Below are 27,580 nucleotides of genomic sequence, written 5' to 3' on the forward strand. Positions count from 1 at the left end.
TCATGTACACAATTTTTTCCTTTCTTATGGAGTGTGAAGGAAATCTCAGTCTAAGAATAAAGAACTGAACATTACCCGAGATGTGTCATTGGGAGCTTATGTTATGCAGATTTAAGAAACTGCAAATTATAATCCAATAAGAAATTCAGAATTCAGTCACAGTATTACCCATTAACCAACATTTTATTAAATTTTTATTTTCGTCTCACAGCATGTACATTTTTTTGTTGTTGTAATTATCAAATAAAATGTCTCCATAATCAAAGTAACAAATGCTACCATTTACATTGATTTCCGAAACAATGGAGAACAAACAACTGTACAGTGTATAGAGTATACTGGGTACAACAATGATCCAAAACAAAAGAAAACCGATTGTGGTAGGCTAATGTACATTAAGGCAAACAAGAAAACAAAGGAAATGATGTTCATGTAACCAAAAACTGAACATGATAGCATACTGTACATGCAGCTAATCAAGCCCCCTTTTCACCCTAAAGAGGTGATGTCATTTCATGGCAGGCCTCTGATGAGCCAGACCACAGCTCTGCTTGGCTTTAGATGAAAGCCCATTGTGAGATCTTGAGAGAAACATGAGGATATTACATTCACTTGTATCATGTACTGTGTAGAAGGCTAATGGGCACAGGGAGAGAGGCCTGGGAGACACTTCCTGTAGCCATATTCACAGGGAGACTAGTCGTTTGGTTAGCGAGAGGTACAGTACAACGTCCAGAGAATGTTTCAGATACGACCTGCAGAAGTAAGTGACACCTCCTGTGGTGTCATCAATAGTTCAATACTGAAATAGTCATAGATGTGACAGCATTTGAAGTTGATGCGCTGACGGTACACTCATTCTGTCCCTCCGACACACAAATACTCTCTCTTTCTCTCTAAAATAAACATGTACAGTAGAACATCAGAGAACCAAACACATCGGGAATGAAGGTGGTCCAGAACATTGACAGTTTCAGAACACACCAATTTAAAAAGATTGAATATTTATTCCAGTTCAGTTTATTCATAACAAACCAATAACCTCAATGGCATTTAACAATAGGCTAACTGTCATATGTGCATGACAGTATGGCCATGTCAATGTGACAAAATCTTTACTGGTTTTCTGAGTTTAGGATCTCTGTGGTTCTACTGTATATATTTTCACAAGTTTTAGAGCTACCTGGTGATGGCTAATGGTAATGGTGACACTTCTGATAGAAAATCTTTACATTTGTTTAAAGAACAGGATACACAGCAAGGCAAAAAAGCTAACAATTCTTACATCTTCTATTAATATGAACAAGAATGCTCTATGCTCAACAGTATGAATCATCATCATCATTAAAAGACCTTAATTATTGGCACCCTAATTTGTGCACCCTCCCTTTACCAAGATAGCACTTGATTGGGTTTGAGAACACATAGGATAGGGCATGAGACCATTCCTCCATGTAGAATCTCTCCAAACCCACCAGTCCTAAGTCATTACTTCAGGAATCCCTTCTTGAGGAACCCCCAGCTCACCCCACGTTTTCAAGGGGGTTTAGGCCAGGGGACTGGGATGGTCATTGCAAAAGCCTGATTCTGTGCTCAGTTAGCCATTTTTTGTGGATTTGGAGGAATGCTTTGGATCATTGTTCTGCTGGAAGAGCCATCCTTGATACAGTTCTAAGCACCTGTCACAGGCAGCCAGATTTTAGTATAAATATAACTGTAACTAAGGGAGTCCACAATGCCATGTATCATACAAGGTTCCCAGTGTATCCGAAAGAAAATGAGCCCCACAACATAATTTATCCACAATACTACACAGCACGAACCAGGCTCTTTTCTACATGACTACCACTCTTCTCCCAAACAAACCTAATGGTCTTTGTGGCCAAAATGCATTGTGGTCATTTGATGTAGACCCAAGTTACAATGATGTTTAACAAACCTCAGGGGCTAATCTCCAATTTCGGAAATTCCCCAACTATTGTCTTTGAAGAGCTTTCTTTGAACGATCTTCCTCACTGTGTGCGAGGGCAAAATACACCCGAATCCGCTTTGAGACATCATCACAGCTCCAGTTATTTAAAACGTATTATTGCCAAAATAGAGGAGATAGAAATGATCAGGCATTTAGCTATTTTGTTTTAGCCATTGCCGGATTTATGAAGGTCAGCAAACCTTCCACACAGTCACGGTAGCCTGGCAAGTGCCACCTCATATTTACATCGCAGTGAAAGACAAAGTCATGGATGACCAGTTTAGACTTCATAAAGTCTTAGAACCTAAAAAAGTCAATAGACGATTAGACCATTAGATATTGTTTATAAGATATGTCTAGGGATGCCAATAATTGACCCACATGAAACATATTTATTTCTTCCTGAAGAAATCAACCTCAATTAAAGTTAAGAGTTCTATTTTGAATTTGAGATCAAACTGATAAACAATAATGGCATTTTAATTAACATTTTTTGTACATAGACTGAACAAAAGAACAAGGTTCCCATCCATAATCCTGGAGCCCCAAAGCATCTTCATAGCTATTCAGTCCTGACCATGGAGAACTCTATTGCCTGCAGCCTTCTAACAGTCAGCCATTCAACCATCTGATTGAGCAATGCACTGTGTACCTGGACTCTGCCAATATATTTGCCTTTTCAGTTTCTAGAGTGCCAAAAAACTTCCTAGTGAGCAACCCTGCTGGGCCAGACCTGAAGCATTTCTCCAGAAATAGCAGAATACGCCATAGTGTGGTTTTCTTTTCACTTGCTATGTATTGAGCGCCTTATAGATATTTTGACCATCACTTGGAAAACCTTCTTGTTAAAGTAAAATGCATCTGTTGAATTATAACACAGCTCTCAGCTTGCCAGGGAGTGTGACGGCTGACCCTCACACTTTTCAACTCAGATTTGCAGCTGCTTATGGAGGTTAAAAGCCCAGGGAACTACAACATGTATGGATATAAACAAAAGTCTGGTACACTGTAATTCCAAATGAGGTTCCTCATTTTGTTGAAGGATAAGAAGCCCTCTTATCAATCTGATGGATTATAGAGACAGCCCTTTAAGGCCCTTTCTGCAGCTGATTTGACCTTTGTGCTTACAGTGGCCACATACTTAGGAGTGTGAGGTTTTCACATTTATAAAGTTGAGTAAAAATTATTTTCAGATAATCGAATACCCTGCAATGCTGGCTAGTGGTAGACTATCACACTGAACACAGACACTAATGGCATGGGAACCTTACTCAAATAGTGAAATGTGGGGGAATTAGCTGAAATAGAGATGCTCTGTCCCCTACAATCTACGAACACTGAAGAATAAACAAACAGACAAAGAAATACTGATAAATACAAGAGTTGAGTGCTTCAGATGCAACCAAATGGTCATTTCCAGGTTAGCAATTAGCTGCTTGGCCATTCCGCAAGAGTTTCATTCCAATGAGTGCAATAAACCTCTTAAGACATTTATCCAACCGAAAACAAACCCTTTTACGTCACGCTGTGAGAACGACCCATTCAGAGCTGCAGTGTAAACACACAGGAGATAATGAGGCATTATGCTCTGTGGGGTCTTGCCCTCTCGACCCTCAGATGTAACGGCTGTTTCTGTTTAGAACCACAGCAGGAGGATCATATCTGCTGTTTGGGAGACTGATCTAGGCTTCTTTTCTTTTCTTTGTTTGTCACCAAGAGCTCTGAGAAAATTATTCATCTCTCAAACCCTTTTGACTATCCGTGATTCCCTTTTCAGGCCAGTTCATTTTGTCCATATGTGAAAATACCATTGTCACATATCCAGTGCACATTTTACTAACTATTATTTTTGAAACAATCGCATCTTGTCTGATCTGAATTGCAATTTTGATTTAAATTAAAAGGTTTATCAATCATTTGATCATGCAATAACTATCCCACTGGATTACAGACTGTATTGGTTCCCTCCAGTAGCTCCCCTTGGATGAAAAGATTTAAAACCTTTCACATACAGCAAAATTGCATTTTGAAAATAAGTATAATATAAGGCCCACTTGTGGCACTATATTTTCCCCACCACAATGTAACTCTATAAAGCCGGGTAATTCATATAAACAGATGTTTGGAATTTAAAACAACTCTTTAAAAACACAGATATGTGACATGAACAATTATGGGTCATAAATTACACATGACTAGGGCCAGTTTGTCTCCCCTTGTTTTCTCACAGGGTACTTCAGTCCAGCTAGAGGCCCTGATAGCCTCTTTCACAAGCCCCTTCTCAAACAATTCTCCCATCTGCACCACCTCAATAATCTAAGTTGATAGAGTAATTGCTACTAATTAAGCATAGTCACAGCGATGTTTACCATCGACACTCATGTATTACATTCAGTTTGATTACTTACTACTGTAGACATGCGGCAGATATATAAAATATAACATACTTACAAATATTTAACTAATCCTGGCTTCAAACAAGAATTTTAGAATCAGGTGTCTAGGTGCTGGGCTAAAACACAACCTATACCCAAAGCAGCCCTTTTTCTTTGGACACCCCTGCATTATATGGTTGCATTCTTATTTACTGCAGTGAAATTCAATCGTGGTCCTGGAGAGGCAGATTCTGCAGTTTTTTTGTTTTTAAGATCGACCGATTCAGTCCCAAGAAACCTGGTGACCTCAGTTAACTGTGTAATCAACATGCTTCACCTAGCATTTCAACTTCCATCCATGTTCACTTTCCTTAATGACTCTCCCCATATTAGATCAACTAATTGTTTTCATAAATGTCTCAATTAGAAACTAAATTGTACAATTAGTCACTTGACTGTGCTGTTGTAGTGCCTATGGGGACCCCTAGAGGATAACTATTGAAGTACAAGTTTAAATTCCTGCAGGTCACATGGTGGAGACAAACTGGTAACCCTACACACAACACATTTGAAAAGATCACTGAGGTTTGAACAACAGCCAACAGACCTCATATATATACGACAGCTTCTGGAGTTGATCAAAGCAGGAAAAAGATCAATGAGAGGGAACAGCAGACTGTTTTTCTGACCACGAGGAAACACTAGGTAGTAAGAGAAGGCAATGTTGGTTTTGTCTGGTCTGAAAGAGAAGGTCCATGGACTGAGTAACTGATTAATGCTTTAACCTAGGAACTATATATAGAACTATAACTAAACTAAACCAAACCAAACCATCATGGTGGTCATATAACAATGTGTCTGAGAAAAGTAAGATAAATACTGAACTGGCTAAGCAGAGAGCTAAAGTAATAGTGTGTTACTTGTGTCATAGCGCCCTCACCTGGACACATACATCACTGCAAATTTAGAAACTCACTATGACAATGATATAATATAAAAGACTTGCCATAAATATACTGATAAATGTACTGATAAACTAAAACCAAAATCCAATGTAAAAAAATATTTAAGCCTATGTTTTTTTGCAGCATAATAAGGCAGCATTCAATCACAAAATGGCGTAATTAGTAAGGCAGTCCATATACATTCACATATCAATAAGGAGGCACATGGTTTTGTACTGTTTCCCTCAGAACTGTGGGTAATGGAGTGCAGCATGGACAGCCACAATATGAATACCTGTATTTTGTTTTCCTCAAACATGTCTGTTCTGCCCCTTGGGGATAACTTGCCTCAGGGGACACTGTTCCTTCTGCTGTTTCTTAGATAAATAAACTATAATTGCCCTTGCACTGGAAAGAAGGGACTGAAGCAGTGATCAAAGGATGAACTTTACTATTCTGACTCAGAAAAATCATGCTAACACAATAAGATAACTGCACGATAAATCATTGCAGCTGTAAGGTAGTCACACCTGAGCAGAGCAAACTGGGGGCTGTGAGTTATGGGGGCCCTGCTGGGGATAAATTGTGAGGGTTAGTTTTTGGTGAAAGATATTACAAGCAGTGAACTTTTCTGGTCACTGTTGTGGGGGCATGAGGTGTCCCCCTCTTTGATCTGATGTCTAGCTGATTTCAGACCTTCACTTTCTCTCAATCTGTAATCCTGTGAATCATTCTCCTCTGAGAAATAAACGTAAATATACAGATAAAATCCTGACCTCTAATTCTGGTATTCCTCAGGGCTTTGTTGTGAATGCAATAACCTTTTACACTTTTTTTATCACACCTGAATCCCCCACAACAGTCAAGGGCCCCAAGTGTGAATAGGTAGCCTTGGGAATCCCCTGAAGAGGAAGGACTCGGTGCGGTAAAGAGTGGTCAGACCAAGCTGATGCCGAAACACTGTTATTTCCTGATACTTGAAGCTGGTGAGGAGCATTGCAGAGATAGGTTCTGACAGTGCAGAAGAAGACAGCATGTCTCTGACATCTGTGGTTTTCCCTGTATAACCGTCGTAAAACCCACCGCCGGGGACGTTGAGCACCAGTTGTTGCGGTGTGGGAGTGGGCTGCTGGTCAGTGTGCGGGTGAACTCTGTGGCCCCTGTAATGTGAGCAGGGCTCTGCTGGGAGTCGGCTGGTGGGCGGGAGGAGTGGGAGGGGTGTGGCCATCAGCTGATTGGACCCTCTGTGTCCCCGTCTTTCTCGAGCTCGTCCTGGATCTCGTCGGTGTTTGCTGAGTCACTGCTAGCCACTGAGCTGAAGGACGGAGAGCTTCTGCCGGGGGAGAGGGATTTGCACATACAAATCACACAAAATAGTGAGGGCTCATTATTGCTATCTATGTGTACTTACATACAGTCCTGCATTCATTTGGAACTGTCCTTTATGCACTCTCCTGTAGTACACTGTGTGTATGTACTCATTAGTGTTTGTTTGTATTCACTGTTACAGTATGTACTCAGTGGAATCTGGATATATTCAGTGTAAGCTGTACAGTTTGTACTCAAAGGGTATGTGTGTGTATTCATTAACATAATATGTACTCAGAAGTAAATGCATGTATTCAGCGATATAATACATACTCTACTCAGCAGTATTTGTATGTGTTCAGTGGTATAATATTTACTCATTAGTATGTATTCAGTCGTACAGAATGTACTCATTGGCATCAGTATGAATTCTGAGGCATTTGTGTGTACACTGTGGTATCAGTACGTATTCCGAGATATCTGTGTGTGTACAGTACATTCTCAAATAAGGGTATAAAAAGTGCCTAAATGGGTGCAAATGCTTGTTGCTGGGGTGGTACCCTATAGGTACATAAAATTGTAACCCTCGCCAGCATTATATAATGAATTTGTACCTTGGAAAACACAGTTATCTGTAACCAAAGAGAACATTACCGTACTTCCAGGATACATTTTTGATCCTTGAAGAACAGAAACCTGCCTCCACTGTCACTTTATTTGTGAGAGTGCACCGTGGATCAGTGCTCACCTGCCCCCCTTTATCATCCTCCTGCAGGTCTCCATCTGCACATCCAGCCCCCTCTTCATGCTGCAGATCTCCATGTACTCCTGCAGGTGCCGGTTCATGTCACTCTTCGCCGTGGCCAACTCCAGCTGAGGGAGGGGAGAGAGATGAAAGAGGGATTGGGGGCAGGGCAGACAGGAGAGAGGAGAGAGCGAGGAAAAGGAACCAAAGCTACACTCTTGGCATGCCCTCTTCTGACTCATCGATCGTCGGCAACTGCAGAAAACAACAAAATCAAACCTGACCCAATATCTGAGACAGCACAATTTGGGTTTGCCCCATTACCATGGCAACAGGGAGAGGTCTATTTATGAAAACCACCAGATTAAATAGTTCTCTCTGTACTACCACCCCCATTGCGGGGAACAGCTGAATCTGGGGAAAGCTTCAATGCGAATCAAGCACAAACACACACACACACACCCCCACACACACACACAAACACACACCTCGATCAGCCCGATGGTTTCCTGGTACTCCTGGTCTCTGGTCTTGAAGAGTGACTCTGTCTCATCGATCAGACTGCCCAGGCTACCATCCTGAGAGACCTGGGAGTGAACAAGAACAGGGGCCGCTTAAAACATTTAGCCCTAAATCAACTCTGAGAAAGTACATTTTACTCTGATGGAGTAAATCTACTCCCATTTGGACTCAAAATAAACTTTACTAGAGTTCGATGAACACTAAGCATTTTGCCGTGTACTGTAAGTACTGTCATAAGTGCTGTCAGCAATGCTTCAGTGCATGTTTTTAAGACACTGTGAAATGAGAAGTGGCACCATTCTGGGTCAGTGTTAAACTGTACGTGGGATCGTGCGTGCGCTAACGCTGGTGCGCCGCGGCGTCCGCTCACTGGCTCCTGGCCTTCCCCGTCGGCTGCCCCAGCAGCCGCGCAGATGCCCGACGGGGTGTTGAAGTTGGTGAAGTCCTCCCACAGCAGCAGGGTGTCCTCATTCTCCTCCCAGGACAGACTGTCACAGTCATCGTCAATGTCAAAGGTCTCCCTCCTGAAAGCAGAGTAACAGAGAGACGGAAAGTGAGAGACTGAGAGAGCAAGGGCAGGAGAATAGAGATGGAGAAAGGGAGAAAGCTAGAGGAGAGAGGGAAATAGAGAGGGGAGCGTGAAGGCATAGGGATCGAAAATCGAAAAGAGGGGGAAATCAATAAGGAGCTCTTAACACAGACAGGGGAAAAGTGAGAGAGAGTGAGAAAGAGAGAGCAAGAGACAACAGTACAAAGAATGTCCTGTTGTCCCTATCATAGGAAATAACAGGGTTGGTTAAAATGACACAGGCTCTTTCAATTACTGTGAGTAATTTTTTCAACAGAATGCAGAAGTCATGTCACAGATGCAGTTCTACACATTGCCGACTGGTGGCATTACAACACTAAACCATCACGATAAGATTAAACCAGGACCATATGCAGTGCAGAGAATAGAGAAAGTCAGTAGAGAAAAAAAGCTGGCACTTTTACAAGAGGCACATAGGAACATGGTGTACGACCAAGAAAACCACAGCGCAGCTCCTCCTTCAGACCAGTAAAATGACTGAAGTGGTCAGTAGGGGGCACTCACAGGTGGTTCAGCATGCGCTTCATCTCGTCTGTGATGTTGAGGGATCCGGTCACTTCCTCCTCGGAGGTGCTGGGGTCGGCATCCATCTCTGAGCTGTCCTCATCCGACACTACCTTCCGCTCCTTCCTCCTGCGCGACACTGCCCCCTGGAGACCACAGACACCCAGTGCTCGTACATGCTCCGTACACCTCATTCGGGTTGCCCGGTTTTGGACCAAAATGTCCTGTGACTTCAAATAATTTTTCTGGTTTGTTGTCCGAACTGGACAATCTGGTCTGAATTTAAATTTCACGGCTAATTTTCTAATGAATTTCTGTCACACGACACTGTAACACCCAGCACTCAATTATCACCTGAACACCTCATACACTATGTGCAGTTGTCACCTGTGTTCAGTCACATCTACACCTCCCACATTACTGCATAGTACTCAGTACTGTAGTTCTAGTTGTGATTATCTAGCCATGTTTAATATACCAAAAGTTACAGTACCATAAGTCTTTTGGGTTAAAAAGCTTCTACTAAATGCTTAAAGTGTACACCGGTCAGCAATCACCCTGCATTAGTTAACTGTCCAGTTAAAATGAAAAGCTACCACACGTTTCATTGATTGCTGTGATTGACTTTCGTAAAGAGTGATAGTAAAGGCTTGTCATCCATTAGAACGAGAGCCTTTAAAATGCACCATTTTCAATGTCCTCAGACTGTGGGTCAGGCCTGGGTTTATGCCACCCCTGTCACCGCAGTGTGATAACCCTGCGTATCGAGCGAAAGGCACAGAATCAGCACAAAAGTAGTGCTGTGTAGGTGTATGTGCGCACGTAAGTCAAGGACTGTGGTGTTTATAAACTGCAGGGTCTGTCTGACAGTGTACCCACTAGGGATGGGCATCTGAGGTAATTTCACTATTCAAATATCCTCATTATCAGCTGATCCTGCTACACTTGGATTTGTGCAATTTGTGCAATTAAGTTATCAATTGCCTTGAGTCTCAGCGTACGAAACCTATTTTATATGGATAAACTCAGAAAAAACTACATATAATTGAATACTGACCCCCTGTTCATCCATCCATCCATCCATTATCTGAACCCGCTTATCCTGAACAGGGTCGCAGGGGGGCTGGAGCCTATCCCAGCATACATTGGGCGAAAGGCAGGAATACACCCTGGACAGGTCGCCAGTCCACAGGGCACACACACCATTCACTCACACACTCATACCTACGGGCAATTTAGACTCTCCAATCTGCCTAACCTGCATGTCTTTGGACTGTGGGAGGAAACCGGAGTACCTGGAGGAAACCCACGCAGACACGGGGAGAACATGCAAACTCCGCACAGAGAGGCCCCGGCCGACGGGGATTCGAACCCAGGACCTCCTTGCTGTGAGGTGGCAGTGCTACCCACTGCACCATCCGTGCCACCCACCCCTGTTCAGATACCCAGTTATTTGAATAACCATGCGCATCCCTAGTACGCACCCTGTCCGGTGGGGCTCTGGACGGGCTGACTTGGAACATTTTGGACATGTCCTCAGAATTGCGCTGTTGGGCCACGTCGCACAACTTGGCCGTGATGTCAATCCGCCGGCAGATGTCCATATCCACCTTCATGGCCTTCTCCTGGATCTGTGTGTCCAGGTCAGACATTTGCTGAAGAGGACAGGAGTTCAGGGTCAGAAATACTGTTGCAGAAGTACTCACACATCAGCAGTGATCTCTTCCACTTTCAAATTCTAACTGACCACAAAGAACCTTCCTGTGATTGGTCCTTCAATAACTGGGGTCCATCCTAGTGTTTTCTCCCTGGCCTTGACTATTGACCTGTTAGCCTGTATTCAAACATAGCTTAGTGTTTAAACTCTGCTGTGTTTAGGAGTTGAAAGGTCTTGGGAAAACCATGCAATGGATCCAAAGGGAGGTTCATGAGGGTCTCTAGGGAGGTTGAGGTCAGCCCCTCCTCACACAGAACTTTAACCTCAACTGCACCCCATGAACCTAGTTGAGAGGAGCCATCAGTCACAGTCATGCTGAGGTCCAAACAGAGGAGTAGTTTCCAAGATATCTCTGAGTATCGTATCGCATGCGGCCATTTATACATAGAGAGTCATTCCCCACCAGACCTACGTGCAGGGTGGAAAGGTTTTTATCTTACTTTCAGGCGCAGCTTCCTCTGTAGGACCTTTGGGTTTAAAATGAAGTTTTCCCCTGCACAGGACTGTTGCCGAGTGCCCTTTAACAGAAATATATATATATATATATTTGAAATGCTTTTAAAACTTACAGTTGATTAGACTAAACAGGGGACAATCCCCCCTGCAGCAATGCAGGGCTAAGGGCCTTGCTCAACAGCCCAACAGCTGTGCGGATCTTATAGTGGCTACACTGGGGATGGAACCACCAACCTTCTGGGTCCCAGTAGGCTACAGGCTGCCCCAGCAAACAGCAAATCAGAGTCTAACTTCTGAGGAAATGACTTCACTGCATCGCAGGAATCTGTGACATCAGCACTAAGCTTAAAACATGGCCAGATGCTTCATGTCTCCATTTTTAACTGTAATGAGCTGCAGTGACAGCTGGGATCACGTCCCCCCCCGGGAACTGAGTAACAGATATAGGGGCTACTTAAACAGAGCACTGGCACGGCGAGTTGCAACACAAAGTCTCATTGGAAGTCCATGGCAGCTCCCTGCTGATTTGGTATATTCCTTCTCGACAGAAGTAGGCAGAGTCGGCCAGCAGCAATCTATCACAGCAGTCAGCTGAAGTTTGAGGTCCTGAGCCATGAGAACACAGTATGTCGTTAAGCAGGACGGCATTCGTAATATGCATGGTCATTGTAGCACAGTGTTTATCGCTGAATACTTCTCTGAAAGGTGCTGTGCTTTTTTCCATTTTTTGCTCTGAAATATTTTTCCACTGCCGTAAAAAAATTAAAGAAGGTGGAGCCTCTCCCACCTCTGACCTGAGCATCCTGACACACAAAAACTCACACACAGTGAAGGAGACATAAGGCACTATGAACATTCACACAAACATTGGGACCAATACACTAATGTGACGTCAGCATTGCATGCTTGTGCAATAGAAAATAAATTATCAGTCATCCATTCAATAAAAAAACCTCTTCATATTACTGTTACCGGTCAGACCGTTTTCACTGCAGGCCTCTGGTATCCAAGAACAGTAGGGTGATTGACATCAAAAGATAGTATAGTGATTGATATCCAAGAAGAGTATAATGTTTGATATTCAAAGGTAGTAAAGTGTTCAATATCCAAGGATAGTATAGTGATTGATATCCAAACATTGTATACAGAACTGATTGGAATCCAAGGACAGTATAGTGGATCCAAAGAGCAGAGTATTGAGTGAATCTCAGCATAGACTGTGGAAGTAGCCAGTCTTTGAGGGGTAGGAGTGAGAGACTGAAAGGGTAGTGGTCACTCACTTCACTCATAAGACTCTTGAAGACCACCAGCTCAGCCTTCAGTCTGTCTACCTTCTCACTCAGCTCCTCCTGGACGACCTCAGACTCCTGGGCGCTCTGGGGAAACATTCAGGCACACAAGCTTGTCCCCTCACGCACATAACGCAGTGTACACACACACATGGTAAAACACAGACTCAACACAGTGAAAGCATATACAGGGAGGTGGCGTCTCCTCCTCACCTCCTGCAGGGCCTCCACCATGGCCTCCATCTGCTGTCTCCTGGAGAGCTCCTCCTCCCATCTGCAGAGAGGGAGGCATGGTGTGGTCAGGGCCATGTCCGTGCCAGCCCACTGTAGCCCACATGCTGAGCGTGAGTGGGTATCAGGCTAAACAAGTGCCACACAGACCGCGGGCAAACACTCCAGTGTCCTGAAGCCAAAGACACATAATCTAACCCTATTTCTACAGAAAATAAAGAAGAACATTTATGCCTGCTAATGATGAAATATGTGTCAGTGTCAACCTTAACATGTGATTTAACAACAGTCCAGCTTTCCACAAGAGCTTTGATATACATTATAATACTGCCATTATAAATATACCTGAAAAGAGAGGCGCAAGACTATTCATGAAAATGGGCTTCTAGGCATTTTCTGGCACAAACATAATATAGGTTTTTAAATGACATATGTGAGATATCACACATGGTCCAACATAAAAAGATAAATGAATAAAGAAATGAATGAATGAATGAATGAATTTCCATGTATGTTCAGCTCAGAGACACTGATGTGTCTCAGCTCCCTGAAGCAAGAGGCAGCCAGGGTTGCATAACACAGAATTCAGCTGCATAAATAAACGGAGATGAAAATACTTTCCATCTAAATCACCAGAAGACAGAAACCACCAAACCACCAGAGCCGGCTTAAAATGGAATGACTCTGGGAGGGACCTTGGTGGTTTACACAAAGAGCCGAACACAAGAAGCATTTCGTAGAAAGAAAATAAGAAATCCTGGCTTCAGAGGGGAATTTGGGCTGTGTTTATTACCAGCAATATGCGGTTGTTCTGAGCTGATGGGAAAGAGAACATTTTGTTACCGGGGTAAACTCAGTGGATTAACAATATGACAATCATGGCCAAACCTCATTTTATTGACCGTAGCTAGTTCATGACTATTACTAACTGGCCATTGTTAATTATTTTACTATTTTGCTTTCACACAATTTCTATATATTGTTCTTGAGGGATCACTGATATCACTATGGCAACCCTCAAGTTCCCACCAGTGTTTTACCAGAATGGCCGCCAGGGATGTCCTGGCATATTTTCTCCTACTTGCAGTAACCAGGATGTTTATAGGATTTTGTCCTTGTGGATTGAATAGGGCTGGCCAATAAAAAATTAAAACAGGCCTTTGTTTGATTCAACATTCATCAGTGATGCTAATGAAAAGGGAAAGTGATACATATCAGGATACAATACTCACAAAAAAATCCTTCCTCCTCAAAAGTAATATTTATAGGCATAGTTTTTCCTTTTCTTCACATCATGAAAGAGATTAAGAGGGAGGAGCACTACTGGAACCAAAGATTTTTTTGTGCAGGCTAGAGACGTCAAACGCAGCCACAGAGCTCCCTGTCTGGCTATGTGTCTGCTTCCTCCCGGTTGCCATGGTACCACAAACACAGACCCAAACCATGCCAATGACATCACAAGACTGAAAAAGCTGGCCGATCCACAGCAGCTTATCTTGTTCCGCTCATTCAGTCCCTTTCACCATACTTCTCACTTAATGTTGTAAAGCTTTTAATGTGCAATAAATAAACACTACACCAGTAAAAGCAGAGGGGGCAGCATTTTGGTGCCTGATTACTCTAGTTCTTATTGACGCTTGATTTGTCACATTGTGAGTATCATTGTCTCTGTGCTGTCTAATGAGTGAATTGCCTCTCTGGCCGGGTTTCAGTGGCTACTGAGCCAGATGCAGTCCTCAAAGAGCTGTACTGCTGGGTGTAGAAGGGCAGCAAGATGAAGGCCAGCACCATGTGCAAATCGCACACATAACTTCCTCTGCAAGCATACCACATTACTACAGCCGGGTTCATGCTTTGTATGGAGGGGACGTATGGTACTGCCCAGAGACTCCGTATGTTGGTTGCCTTCAGTTCCAATCATTTCAGTGTGTTCTGGACAGCAGTGCGCGGTACACAGACAATAAAATAGCTATGTTTGACAATCTGGATCAAGACACTATCCCACATATTTGAGAATTACCCTCTTACAGCTTATTCGCTTCATACTTTTAGACTGATGCCAGAAATGTCAGAAGTATTACTCCTCACTTTAGGACTGAAATGACCTGATATGGAGTGTCTGCGGCCTCATCACCTGCTCTAGCTGGTTTTAGCACAGCCTGTGGCAGGCTGGAGACCAGCTGAATCATTCCCCAGACACCAGGTCAGAGCAGTCATGTGGGGCATGGGACACTTTGGCCTTAAGTCTTAGGTTATTGTTGTCAAACGAAATCCAAAACAGAAATGCCAGATGCCCACAGAAACACCCCACAATGCTTCATTGTGATTTTGCCCAGAGAGGCCTGCCTCAAATTCTGTCTTCCTTTCGAGAGACAGTCAAACGAAAGGTCACCTTACAAGGGCAGAAAAGGCTAGCCTCATCTGCCAATGCATACCTGTGTCTGTGCTTCATCCCACAGCCACAGATTCACTTAGCTCTGACTGGCCTATCACTGGGTTTAAAGCACAGAGTGACACTAGGTCTATACCTATATACCTATATGATGCACACTTTACTGCTCCAGTTGCACACAAAATAAAAGCAGACAGAAAGACAAGGACAGAGCTGAAATATATGTTACCAAAACTGGGTGCCCTTCAAGGCCATCCAACAAAGTGCAAATCAATGGCCATTTAACTATTACATGTGAAAAACGTTTTTTAAAGTTTTAAATGTTAATAGTAACACATCAAGCTTATCATGAACCAACACATTTACTCTTACTTTTGAAGCAGGACTTTGTAACTTGCAAAACTTTAGCTTTTGTATTTTAATTGCACCCTTGCACTGTAAACACAGGAACTCGGAATATGCGTTTTCTTTTGGTCTGCTGAAGTTTTGTTTCCTTTGTAACAAATTTCCTGTGTTGACAGTGGCCTTGAAAAAAAACAGCTGGTAGATGATACATCGAGACCAGCTCTTTCCCGTAGCCTCCACAACTATCCAAACCTATTGCCAACCTCATATCTACAGCCACTACAAAGTTTTCAGTTCACATCCTTTCTGAATGAGTCACATCTGAATCATGTGCTGCCATCTGCAAGATGTTCAGATGATTAATCCTGGCAAACATCCGCAAGCAGCATTTCCCTAAACCCAACCCAACTTCATCCTTCACAGTGCTTTTGTTTCAAATATTTTCTTGTTATTTCAGAGATTTTAGCATGGCATGTTCCTTGTGTATGACAGAGGAATGCGTGTAGATAAACAGTGAAGGCACTGTAGCACTGCACAATCGGAGCGTTTTGGTCTATTATACCTCATGGTTGTGCTTTGGCTCTAGGTCTGTTTCTGGTTTTCTTTTCCCTTCGTTTCATTAGATAAAAACTAAATGTCTATTTCTGTGTCGCAGTGTGTGTTGCTATGTATGTGTGTGTATCTGTGTATTTATCTATCTATGGATTACTCATGACCAGCAACCGAAAGCATTCCATTCAGAAAAGCACAGATGAGGAACTATGACAGAAGAAACCAGTCAGTTAGTTTATCATCACACAGTGAGAAACAGTAAAGGCTATTGATTTGGTGTCAGAGGAATGGCTTTACTTGATCTATGAAGTTTGGGTGTCTTGGGAGGTGATGAGTGCAAATTACTGAGCTGATCCCATTGAGAGAGAGCAGAGAATTCCCCCCCATGGATCACAGAGGCCTACTGAGTGAACAGAATCTCAAACAGGAAAAACTTAACCTGACTTGGCTTTCCCTATTAATTTCAACATTAGTCCTTTTCCTACATCTTCTCACATTTCTAAGATCATCTCATTTTCACAATCCATCTTTTCCCCTCTTCCACTCTTTCTCTCTCCACTATTCTGTCTTTCTCCCTCCTTATTTCTCTCTCTGAATGTCATCTCCCCTTTCCGTTTTATTCTCTCTCCTTTTGTGTCTCGTCGCCTCATTCAGCTCTCCTTTTCATCCTCTACTCCAACAATGGTTGTGTGCCCACATAGTCCCATAACCAATACATGCTATATGCACCCATAGCTCAAGCACTGTCATTCACAATGGCCATTGTCCATACCATTCTCATTACATAGACTGTAGCACCTTCACACCAACATGGCCAGTGGCCACAACTCTGAAAGCAGTAACGTTGATTGGTAACCCAAAGTGAATACAGTGCCAGGCCCCATAAAACCAAGACTGTTATGCATCTGCGAGTCCCAGGACAAAGTCATATTGTAGACAGATGGAACATTCCAGGTTCCAAAAGCTTGTGTCCATGGCAATGAAATCAGCAGCGTCCGGTGCGAAGACGGCACTTTGAAGATTGTTCAGAGATCATGACTGAGCATTGTGCGGATGTTTCCACTGCAACCCGTAATACAGCACTTCAAATAGGCCACACCAAAATAGCCTGAGCCAATTGCTAACACCTGCTATACTAATCTGATACTGTATAATCCAGGCATTAAACAGGCACATTGCAGGCTAGCTAAGGTGAAAGCACCCCAGAAGATGGTGGCTAAAGCAGGGTTTTAGGATCATTTGCTCCTGAAAACTGAGGTGTGCTAACTGGAAAAATAATTTAGGGGCACATCAGTTAATTAGGATGCATTAGTGTGCTCCTAAATTTTTCAACTCAGGGATACATGTGCTCCTTGTCCCCATACCCTGCTTGAGGCCCAATACCATCACACCCAAGCAGAGGGTGGGTGACTCAACTCCCTATGACAGTGAAGTCGGACAAAGCACCTCTTCATTGAGTAAGAAATGCTAAAAGCCAACGCCTCCAACTTGCTCTCTTGTGCTGACCATATTTGGCCATCATCAGTTCATGTCACAGTCTATCGATCGGTCATGATGCCTCAGCTGTCCTCGTGGCCTGGACTGGGGTCTCCATGGTTGAGGAAGGAATGGTGCTGATACAGCCCAGTGCATCAGCAAAAGAGAAACATCTGAAGCACTCTGGGACCAAGCAGTCAAGCCCCTTATTATCATAGAAACAACATTAAAGGACTCATTAAAAACAACTTTGCTGCAGTTAAACAATCTAGTTTTCCCAGAGTTAACCCTTCTCTCCTGCAGCAAGACATGACAACAAAATCATTCCTGCAGCTATAGGGATCTACTAATTTACCACAGGCTTCCTCACACTGTCTCTATCTTCTCAAGATTGGAGATTTTCTATTTTCATTATTCATTTTCTAGAGGGTGTGCTGCACCCTTCCCTATGAAATTCTCTATGCTTAACCTTTTATGGCAGCACCCACTCTAAGTTGTTTGAGCACAAATGCCTTCTTGTTACTAAAATATAAAAATAAATCCAGAAATACAAGGCTCCATTAGATGCGCCATTAGATAGGCCTTTCGGGTACAGAGATAGGATCGTCTAAGTGTCATTCTTTATGACTGTATTCTGTTAATGGCTTCACTACAAGACATTGTGATGTGGTACCATATTACCAAACAGAGCAAACTGGTGCCTGGAATTCAATTTCTTCTATAAGTGATTGATTCATACAGAAATCACTGAAACAGGACAGGAAAAGCAGGATGACGCAGAGAAGCACGAAAACAGAGAGTATGTTTCAGTGTAGTTTGAGGGTAGGCAGCCTATTCTGTCCTGTCCTGAAGAATTGAACCCTATCTAATTGGATTACTGGGTCAACATCGCACTTTATAGCTAAATAAGACACAACACACCTTGGTTAGAACACAGGTTGGGGCATCTTATTAGTACATGGATGTTGCAGGTACAATACTCATGCACTGGCATTTATGATATTCACCCCAGTGAAAAAATTGTATGCTGAAGTACACCTGAAGTATATTTTATATTTTATACTTCAGTGTACTCAAAGTATAATTCAAGTTTATGTCAAGTATGCTGAGTATACTATTTTTTCACATCGGGAGTTAAATGTAATTCAATATTACCCTACAGGTCACATAAAGCAGATCTGAAACAAGCTTACTCAGAGGTTCACTCAAGAATTCCTGCATATAAATGACAAAATTATATTTTGTATCCCTATTTAACCCAATGGGATGACAGCAACAATATACTTCTCCAAATGTATTATTCAAAAAAGGGTGCAATAACTACCAACATTCACTGCAGTAGGTATATGGAACTGAAATTGTTGATGTAGGTGTACACTAACTTACTCACTTCATTATTATGTTGTTATTTTGTTTTCATATTTACAAGTGATGAGCAATCAAATCTGAAGATCACTTGAACATTTGGATAACATTCAGAGGCTACATCTGATAAAAAAATTAACACAAAGTAGTTTACATATTTTTGTTACTTTGTAGTATACAGTGGCCTGGAATTTATTAGAATGTGTCATTGACTTTGACTCTCAAATTAATCTTTTTACAGTGCATGCATATTATTTTCATGAATGCTGCTGGTTGCTGAACTCAGCGTTTGTTAAGAAAACATTTGCATTTAATTGAGTCAAGTTTAAGGACAGGTTTTGATCAATTTCAGGCCTATGATACATCTACTGTAAAGATCACCAAGAGACCACTTTCCCTCCACCTGACCTGGTGTGATGGAGAGAGCATTTCCCGGCTGGTGAACACTCAGAACTAAAGAGCAGGAAACTGACATCCACTGGCTCATTCTCATCTCTATTTCAGCTCTATAAAGAAGACAAAGAGGCCCCTTGGTATTATGGGAAATGAAATCATCCTGACGCTTGCCCTGCCATGGCACAGGTGAACTTAAGGAATTCAGAAGATATTATGAGAGGTTGGTTACAGTGTTGATACACGTCTGTGAACGAGGATCTATGATCCTGAAGTAGGAAAAGTTGTTCATGTCACAGCAGTGCTAAAGCCATTCCTACAATTCCAAAATATACAAAACTCCCAATATTTCAATAACATCTATGTTGGTATACACTAAATTAATTAATGTTCTCGACCTTCATGTTCTTATGCTAATATAGACTTGATTTGATCATACATTATATTGTCAAACACTGACAACAGAATTCTCAAAACCTGTGCCGACTTGTCCCATTCTGCAAACTTGAATGAGCTGTGACCAGACCTTCAAAAATGCCTCCTCTACATGTGTTCCATTAGTACAGTCGCGCCTCAGTAATTCATAAACAAGGTCTATCACTGTCAGTGTGTACTGTTGGTGATGGGGAGCATCACGGAGGGGCGGGGGGGGGGGGGGTGTTAGCATTTCACACAGACTCCAGTCTAGGCTGTGTCTCCCAATACATGCCTGTCTGAGTCACCTACCATGGGCACTGGAAACCCAGAGAGAAGACCAAGGGAGAGAAAGAGAGGGTGTTATGCCCATCAGATGAGTGAGGCAGTTGTGCACCGACTGGCATGGCTGTGGCTATTCCACCTCGTGAGGATGAGGAATGGCCTATTCTGCCAAGCAACTCACATCGCATAGAAACAATGCAACACCCCTCCTTATGTTGGCGGTAAACATGAATGCCATCCCCTGTTCTCACCCTTCTTTCATTCTCTCCCCCTTTGAAAGCAGTGACTCATTTTCCCGTTTGGCGTTTAACATCCTCCTCATTGTCTGGACATGATTAACATAATATAACTTCCTGTGGAAAAATTTGATTTTGCAAAAAATGTGAGAAAAAGCTTAACTGCTGCTAGGCTATCCTCTTATTGTGGAGTAGTACAACGGAGAAAGAGTAATGCCAAAATACATGTTTGCATAAGCCTATTCAGATCTGAAGTACTGCATAGCTTTCATTAAATGAGCATATGAATTTGTGTGTCACCAATTTGGACCAACAGGCTTATAGGTAACAAGATATTCTGAGTTCCTGGTGAGTGTGTGTGTGTGTTTGCGTGTGTGCGTGCGTGCTTGGAGGCATGTGTGTCTGTTACAGGCAACCAGGAAAATGCTTTGCAGAAGTGTTCCAATCAATGTTAACAATGATAACCATCTTGATATAAACAACAAATACATATTTGAATTTCTTTAACCAGAATGAATATGAAAGTATGCAATCTCTCTCTCATACAGATGCAAGAGTAGTGTCTCATATGGGTTCACCCTTTCTCTAAATGTATTAGCAATTAAAACCCAGCACCAAACCCAGAGCTCAAAAATAAAATGAATCCTGAATTCTCCTTTCTGAGCTGGTATTTTGGAAAGAAAACAATAAAACAACAGAGAGCTTTATTATGAGTTACACAATGGAGCTTTCAGGACCAAGAATGTTAATACTGTACCTGATCCTAAATAATTAGGAGGAGAAAACACTTTACACAAACCCACAGCTATTACGTGAGCACTTTATCCATGGCTTGTATTGTTGTCTTACTTCTTGTGACTTATTTAATCTTTATTCACTGAAAAATATTGAATTGGAAAAACCCTGGAAAATGTAACTTCAATTATTTAGGTTCATTCAAACGAACTGACAATGATTTAATTGTGAAAACCTAAAAGATTTAATGAAATGTACTGTACTTTTCATGATCTCAAAGCATTTCCTATTGAACTGTCATTTTCTTTACATCTCATTACACTACTGACATTTAGCAGACATTGCTGATACATTTTTCATTGTGCTGATATCCGCAACGACTATCAATGACAACTGATCAACTGGGGAGGGGGGGAAATAGGGCGGCCTGTGGCGTAGTGGTTAAGGTACAGGACTGGGACAAGCAAGGTCGGTGGTTCGATCCCCAGTGTAGCCACAATAAGATCCGCGCAGCTGTTGGGCCCTTGAGCAAGGCCCTTAACCCTGCATTGCTCCAGGAGAGGATTGTGTCATGCTTAGTCTAATCAACTGTACGTTGCTCTGGATAAGAGCGTCTGCCAAATGCCATTAATGTAATGTAAAATACTGAGCCAGTTAAACTGGGGATGATTAGGTGGTCAATTAAACCATTTGAATTGGGAACATATAAACTAACCAACCAATACCCACAAGACAGACAGCTGAGTTTCAAGCACAATAAGATATTTTTAATAATACATATGGTGGGATATCTCACACAGTTACTGTGCGTTTCTCCTCTAGGTGTGCTTGAATAGTAAATTATGACCACCATGTAAAAGAGTAAAATCAGTTATAGTATATGATATTAGCCTTATTACATAGCCTTGTATCTGTAAGCAATAAACAACAAGCTCCATTACAGAGAGTCAGATTTTTATATGGAAACATTACAACTTCAGTACATGGACACCTGGAACAAATTGGACTATGCCCCTGAGGATTACAGAAATGAAATGCAGCAAGATCTCAAAAAGTGACAGGATGTCCCCACTCACCCTTCATTCTTCCCTTGTGCACATGGAAATTCATAAAAATGTGGTCTATTCATCATACAGAATGGCTACATCAATAAAAATGTAATACATCAGTACAGTGGACGACATATCAGAGACCCCAGGGGAACAGGACAGAGAGAAATGGAGAAAGAGGAGAAGCACAATAAGGAGTGTCGTGGTTTTAGTCAGGTTGGCACTCCCAGAATGCACTGCGGCATTGCCGATATCAAAAGGTTTACATGTGCTTATAAATTTCTGTCTCAAAATGAAAAGCAACTCTTCAATCTCATACTTCTTGCAGAGCAAGGGTGATCTGTGAGGAGCAGTTCGTTATGGTAGTTCTGTATACCCGATGGGATGACATTGCTGAGGGTTTAGAGATTGTCTCTCTCCCTGCACATTATCTCCATTACGCAACAGCTAAAGGGATATGGCATTAGAATCAGGGATTAAATTTGGATTTGGAGTTGACGGAAACCTAAGATCCAGTATATTCCAGGAGGTGGTTTGCAAATATGAAAATAAATGTGACAAATGATACAAACCAATAAACAATCTCTACAATATACTCACTGAGCACTTTATTAGGTATTTATTAGACTTATTGGGTCTTCTGCTGCAGTAGCCAATGCAATGCATCTCCAATGCATGATAGATATTTTTAGTAAGTTGAGGTGTGTTTGTAAGCCCACGCAATTAATTGTAAATCGTATCAACTAGCTAGCTCCCAACATACTAGCTACCTATTAGCATATTGGCATCATCAACTAGCTGGATCACAACACAAAGAAATTAGCTAGCTAGTATTGAACCACACAAGGTTAGTTAGTTAGTTAGCCTAATTAACTTGCATACAAAGTTAACACTCAGCTTTAATAAACCATTTGCCAGTGTTTATGCGGGCTGTCTATCTCTCTATGAATGATTGCATTTAGAAAATATCAATACATAATCTCACTCTCAACAGCTAAGTGCAAACATAAGAAAGGACTAACTTAATCTTAGCAGAAAGCAGTGGGCATTTCTGCCCAAAGTCTGTGGTGTTCTTGGGGTTTTTAATTATACACAATTACAGTCCAATCACTGCTTCTAATTCAGACTCGCAAGGGACTTCCTCCAGATTACAGGCCTTTTAGAAAAGTTTTCATCACATGATTTTGACCACAGGGAACACAGCAGCTGTGGGGACAGGCCTGCCCAGAAGAAGTCATTTTTGTCTCTATCCCCTCTCTGTTGCGTTAGTGCCTTGCCTCCTACAATGTGTCATTCTACCGTTCCGTTCACTATGGCTGACTACCTGCAGTAACGGCTCAATAAGTGTGAGCCTATAGGGATGTTGACCCTAGGTACCTGGGTAATTGGATTGATGCAAATGTGCATAGGCCTACTCTAAAATATGAACATCATACACACATACACACAAATAACATTACAAATATGTTGTAAATAACCCCAAACACCAGCCCCTTTGACTGATGTACCACCCGTGCTCCCAGATCAGCCCTGAAATCCACACTAGAGAAAAGAACATGGTGCCATTGTTCCACATGGTCCCTATGCCTGCCTGTAGTATCTGTGGAGGCTGGCATGGGTCCCCTTCCAATGCCAACCCATTCTACAGGAAACAACGTGGCCATGAGGCACTCACACTGCTACTGGAATTGATGTATAAAAGTGTAGGAATACACACATATACACACACACACACACAAACACACACAGACACAGACACACACACACAAAGCTACCCTGCGAACAGACCACTGCCTCTGCAACGGTATCCTGGAATAAATCTCCAAGGCAACTCTCCAAAAGTTCAGATCAGGGCAACCCGCGACTAGTGCTGCAGGGATTTAAGCTCTTTACGCCAAGCACTGACACCTGGGACAGGGCCCCCTCCTGCTGGGAGACGGTGCATTGGCGTTAACTACACATTCACTCTCCTGCTCCCCAGAATAGTCAGCTTTTCCTCACACCAAGAGAAACTGTCATCCCCTCCTTTTGGAGAGAACAGCTTGGTATGAAAAATGACATCCCATTGAAGGCTGTGCCAGGTGAAGATAAACACCACATTAAGAACGGATGTTTTATTCACACCTTACATTACATCACAGCGATTACTGTAGTACCAGTCCAACACTGCTGGCACAGATGGAGGGTTCTACAGTGGGGTCCAAAAGTCTCAGGCCACAAGTGAAAATGTTTCTATTTTGCATTCTTTTCCAATTTCATTAAAAAATTTACAAATTGTATTATCAGCATAATAATTTGAGTGAAAAGAATCTGTGAAAAACGTACATGAATTTCAGAATTTCACTTAGATCACATTTCTTCCCCCATTCTGACATTTAGTCTGAACAACAGCTGAACCTCTTGACCACGTCTGCATGCTTTCATGAATTTAGTTGTTGTCACATGATTGGCTGATTAAATATTTGCATTAACAAGCTGGTGTACAGGTCTACCTAATAAATTGCTCACTGAGCGTATGATGTTGTGATGATCAGCCATAAATAGTCAGTTACATAGCAACAGAAAAGCTAAAAAAAAAAAAAATGTGATGGCTTCTGGAAATATATAGGCTGACTCAGCTTTCCATATGCTTCAACTACAATGTATAACCAGGCCTGTTATTGAGGTTTTAAAAGCTTAACTTTGCCGAGCAGGGCAGTTTTGATTAGAAAGCCAAACAAAAAAAACGTAAATAGAAAAATACTTCAGTCCAAAACTACCTCCAGATGACAGCCTGACAGTAAGCCCTGGTTGTATCATTTTTACTGTAATTGAGTTTAAGGCGGTTTTCTCTAAAACAGGGACTTTTTGTGAACCTTCCGCTCGCCCATCCCTGAGTGTCCATTTCCTGCACTGTTCCTCCTAAGAATTAGGAGTCACATTTCAGGACTGTGTGGCTTAATTAAAATGCCTATTCTAAACTTCCAGACAAAAACTCACCTATGCTCTGTATCATATAATTAAATACCTTCCAGGAGAAAATACATGATTTTTATACTTCAGTTTTATACTGAGAAAAGATTACTTCCATTAATAATTAATATGCCACCCTAGAAAGCACTGTAAAAGCATTCTAACCTCATACATTTCCTCTAATGTACTTTTCCTTTATCTGGGCTTCTGTGTCCATGATAACCAATAACACGCTCAGCTGCTTTATTGGAATGAATGACATGAAATAATACACGGCACAATCCTCATTTCAGATTTCATAATGTCAGCAGAAATATGAATTGCTCTTGAAGATTGTAACGATTCTTCCTCTTCAGCATACAAGGCCTGGGACATTGGGGAGGGGAGGGACATTTCCCCTTCTGCAAGTGACAACCTTTATCCACGTAAGGCCCTTCATAAGCATGCCAAAATTTCCCTGCCATGATCGGATTGTCGGACAAATTACATTTATTGAATTATTTATTATTATTGCCAACTTAAAACTGAAGGAGATAACGACAACCTGAATGTTTGGTTAAGATTTCTGTCCATTTGTAAATATTCTTCTTTACTTCATTCTCCATTATTACAAAGAAATGACATTACCATCATAAGTGCAAATATTCTTAAACTCTTCACATTTCACTTTTCTGAATTAAATTTGAGGATCATGTACCATTTCACATTATCAAAAATCTCTTTTTGTGCATAATATTAAAGCAAGTACTGGTAAATCACAAACAGAAGAAGAGGAAGCGAAAGCTTGATACATTCATCATTTCCTTGGTGATTCATACAACAGAAAGAAACAAAAGGTTTATTTCAGTTCTCCAAAAGAGAGACAAAATAGGTTTTTTTCTACAGAATGTTTGGGCTCAGGAACAGGGAGGGGTGATCTGACGGTGGGTTGCTGGGCCCGAAACTACCCTGTGAAACTAGATATTGCACCCAATCTCATTTTATGAACACTCTCAGTGAGATGCAGCAGGTTCACTTTAACCAACAAAGCTAATAACAGTAGTGATAATGTGACACTGTGTGTTAAGATAGAGTATGAATCACTCTCTAAATACCTCCATGATGATAGTCTGCAAATTATTATACTGAGGTGGCACTAGATGGACAGCAGTCTGGAATTCTAATCACCAGAGTGCAAGTATGCTAAATGCACGAATTTGAACAATCCCAGAATGAAATTCTGGTTGAGATTTCTTTAAAATATAAAACTTAATTCTGAGGAACTTGTCAGCTGAGTGAAAACTTGTCAGCTACCCTTCTAGTCAGGTAACATGAAAACATTTTACCATAAGTCTATTAAAAGGTAGAGTTAAATTGGACTTATATGTCAAACCAGTTATTCAATTTGCAATGTTTTCAGAGTAACATTAATTACGAGTATGTAGAACGACTGCTTAGTCTGCAAGATTTAAATGATCAAACAGGTTTGTTACTCAGCTGCCATTTGTTCTGCAACCGATGAAAAGATTCACAAAATGATACCACAACCATAGATCACTGGTGAGTGATGGGGTATAGAGTTTAAGAGTCATTATCATAAACAGTATCATAAACTATCATTAGGCTATATTCATAACATTTGATTCAACTGACGTAATTGGGCAAAAGACAGCACAATTTGAACAGACTACGAGGACTAGGCACACATGATAGTACTTACTCTCTCTTGTACTCGTCTCGTTCTCGCTTGACTTTGGCCAACACATTATAAAGCGCTCTTATTTCTGGTGTGATGGTATCGATTTGAACCCCAACACCGTCCGGGTGCGTCCAGCTAACACCAGGGCCCTGAAGCGTTTCCAATCGCTCCCCTTGTCTTCTTACATGAGTGAAACTCCAGATGGTACCAGGTAGCCGGGAATGAATGGGTTCCGACGTGACGTCGGTTTGGACCGCTGTTTCACGCGCATAGAGGGATCTATAGCGCGTCTGCTCCAAGGCTTGTTGCAGTTGGCTTTCTAATAATTTGTTTCTCCGTTCCAATTGATGCACTTTTGCCAAAAAACAACGGAATCTGAGATTCAGAGTCTTCAAGACATGAATATTGGAGCCCAAATCGTTCCGCAGAGCACTGGGAACCCCGCCGGAACCAGTGGTTGAGGCTCTGCTAACGGGAACAACGGCAACCCCAGTGGTTGGCGCTGCATCGGCAAAAAGTAACGAGTTCATTATTTTACGAAATAAAAAAAAATATCTAGCGCAAATTTTGCCTAGCCTAATCAAAATCGTAACAATGCTGTTTTTATCCTGATTCAATAGGCAAAACAGCAGTATATCAGAAAGCTGCCCATGACCTCCAGAAAAGGCCAGTGTTCAACGGGGATTCCTACGATATGAATCCTTAAAATAAGACTGACAGCGTCATTAGACTTGGTGCAGGCACTGACGTGAGTATTACCGCATCCTTTAAAGAAGCATCTTCCCACGAAGGTCCACTAATAAAATAATCCTTTGTGTCAGTATGGTCCAAAACCGCTGTCAGCTCATTATGACACTGTTGCAGCGGGCGATGGCGAATCCCCTCGCTCAAATCATTCCCATGTACCCTGCTGTACAAAGAGCTGCGACGCGCCGCGTGTTAGCTTAGCTTCTGCGTTTAGTCTGTGGTGCAAAAAGGCTATCAGTTGTAGCCCGTCTCAATCTGCTGTTCCAGTATCTATTATACCGACTGTTGGCCACTGGCGGTACTGGTTTA

The 27,580-nt window shown here is 42.0% G+C and overlaps 1 protein-coding gene across 2 annotated transcripts; it reads right to left on the reverse strand.

The window, feature by feature from the left end:
• Positions 1 to 164: 164 nt before the first annotated feature.
• LOC133133106 (intermediate filament family orphan 2-like) lies at positions 165 to 27,544 on the reverse strand. Of its 2 annotated transcripts, XM_061249096.1 has the most exons (10): positions 26,546 to 27,544; positions 12,635 to 12,695; positions 12,413 to 12,508; positions 11,117 to 11,194; positions 10,444 to 10,614; positions 8,960 to 9,105; positions 8,237 to 8,390; positions 7,833 to 7,931; positions 7,348 to 7,472; positions 165 to 6,624 (listed from the first exon to the last, which is right to left on the reverse strand). In XM_061249096.1, exons 1-10 carry the CDS (start codon positions 27,052 to 27,054, stop codon positions 6,519 to 6,521), a joined length of 1,545 nt encoding a protein of 514 aa, XP_061105080.1. In that variant the 5' UTR covers positions 27,055 to 27,544; the 3' UTR covers positions 165 to 6,518. The 2 variants fall into 2 exon arrangements, with proteins under 2 accessions (XP_061105080.1, XP_061105081.1); XM_061249097.1 differs by lacking the exon at positions 11,117 to 11,194.
• Between the last annotated feature and the right edge of the window lie 36 nt (positions 27,545 to 27,580).

Source organism: Conger conger, chromosome 7 (genome assembly GCF_963514075.1).
Source record: "Conger conger chromosome 7, fConCon1.1, whole genome shotgun sequence".
NCBI lineage: Eukaryota > Metazoa > Chordata > Actinopteri > Anguilliformes > Congridae > Conger > Conger conger.

Excerpts from the sequence above, each read along its gene's own strand:
- LOC133133106 (XM_061249096.1), bottom strand. The coding sequence starts at position 27,054 with ATGAACTCGTTACTTTTTGCCGATGCAGCGCCAACCACTGGGGTTGCC. Across the intron at positions 12,696-26,545 it reads CGAGACGAGTACAAGAGAGA|ATGGGAGGAGGAGCTCTCCA; the intron begins GTAAGTACTATC and ends CCCTCTCTGCAG. Across the intron at positions 7,473-7,832 it reads AAACCATCGGGCTGATCGAG|CTGGAGTTGGCCACGGCGAA; the intron begins GTGTGTGTTTGT and ends CCCCTCCCTCAG.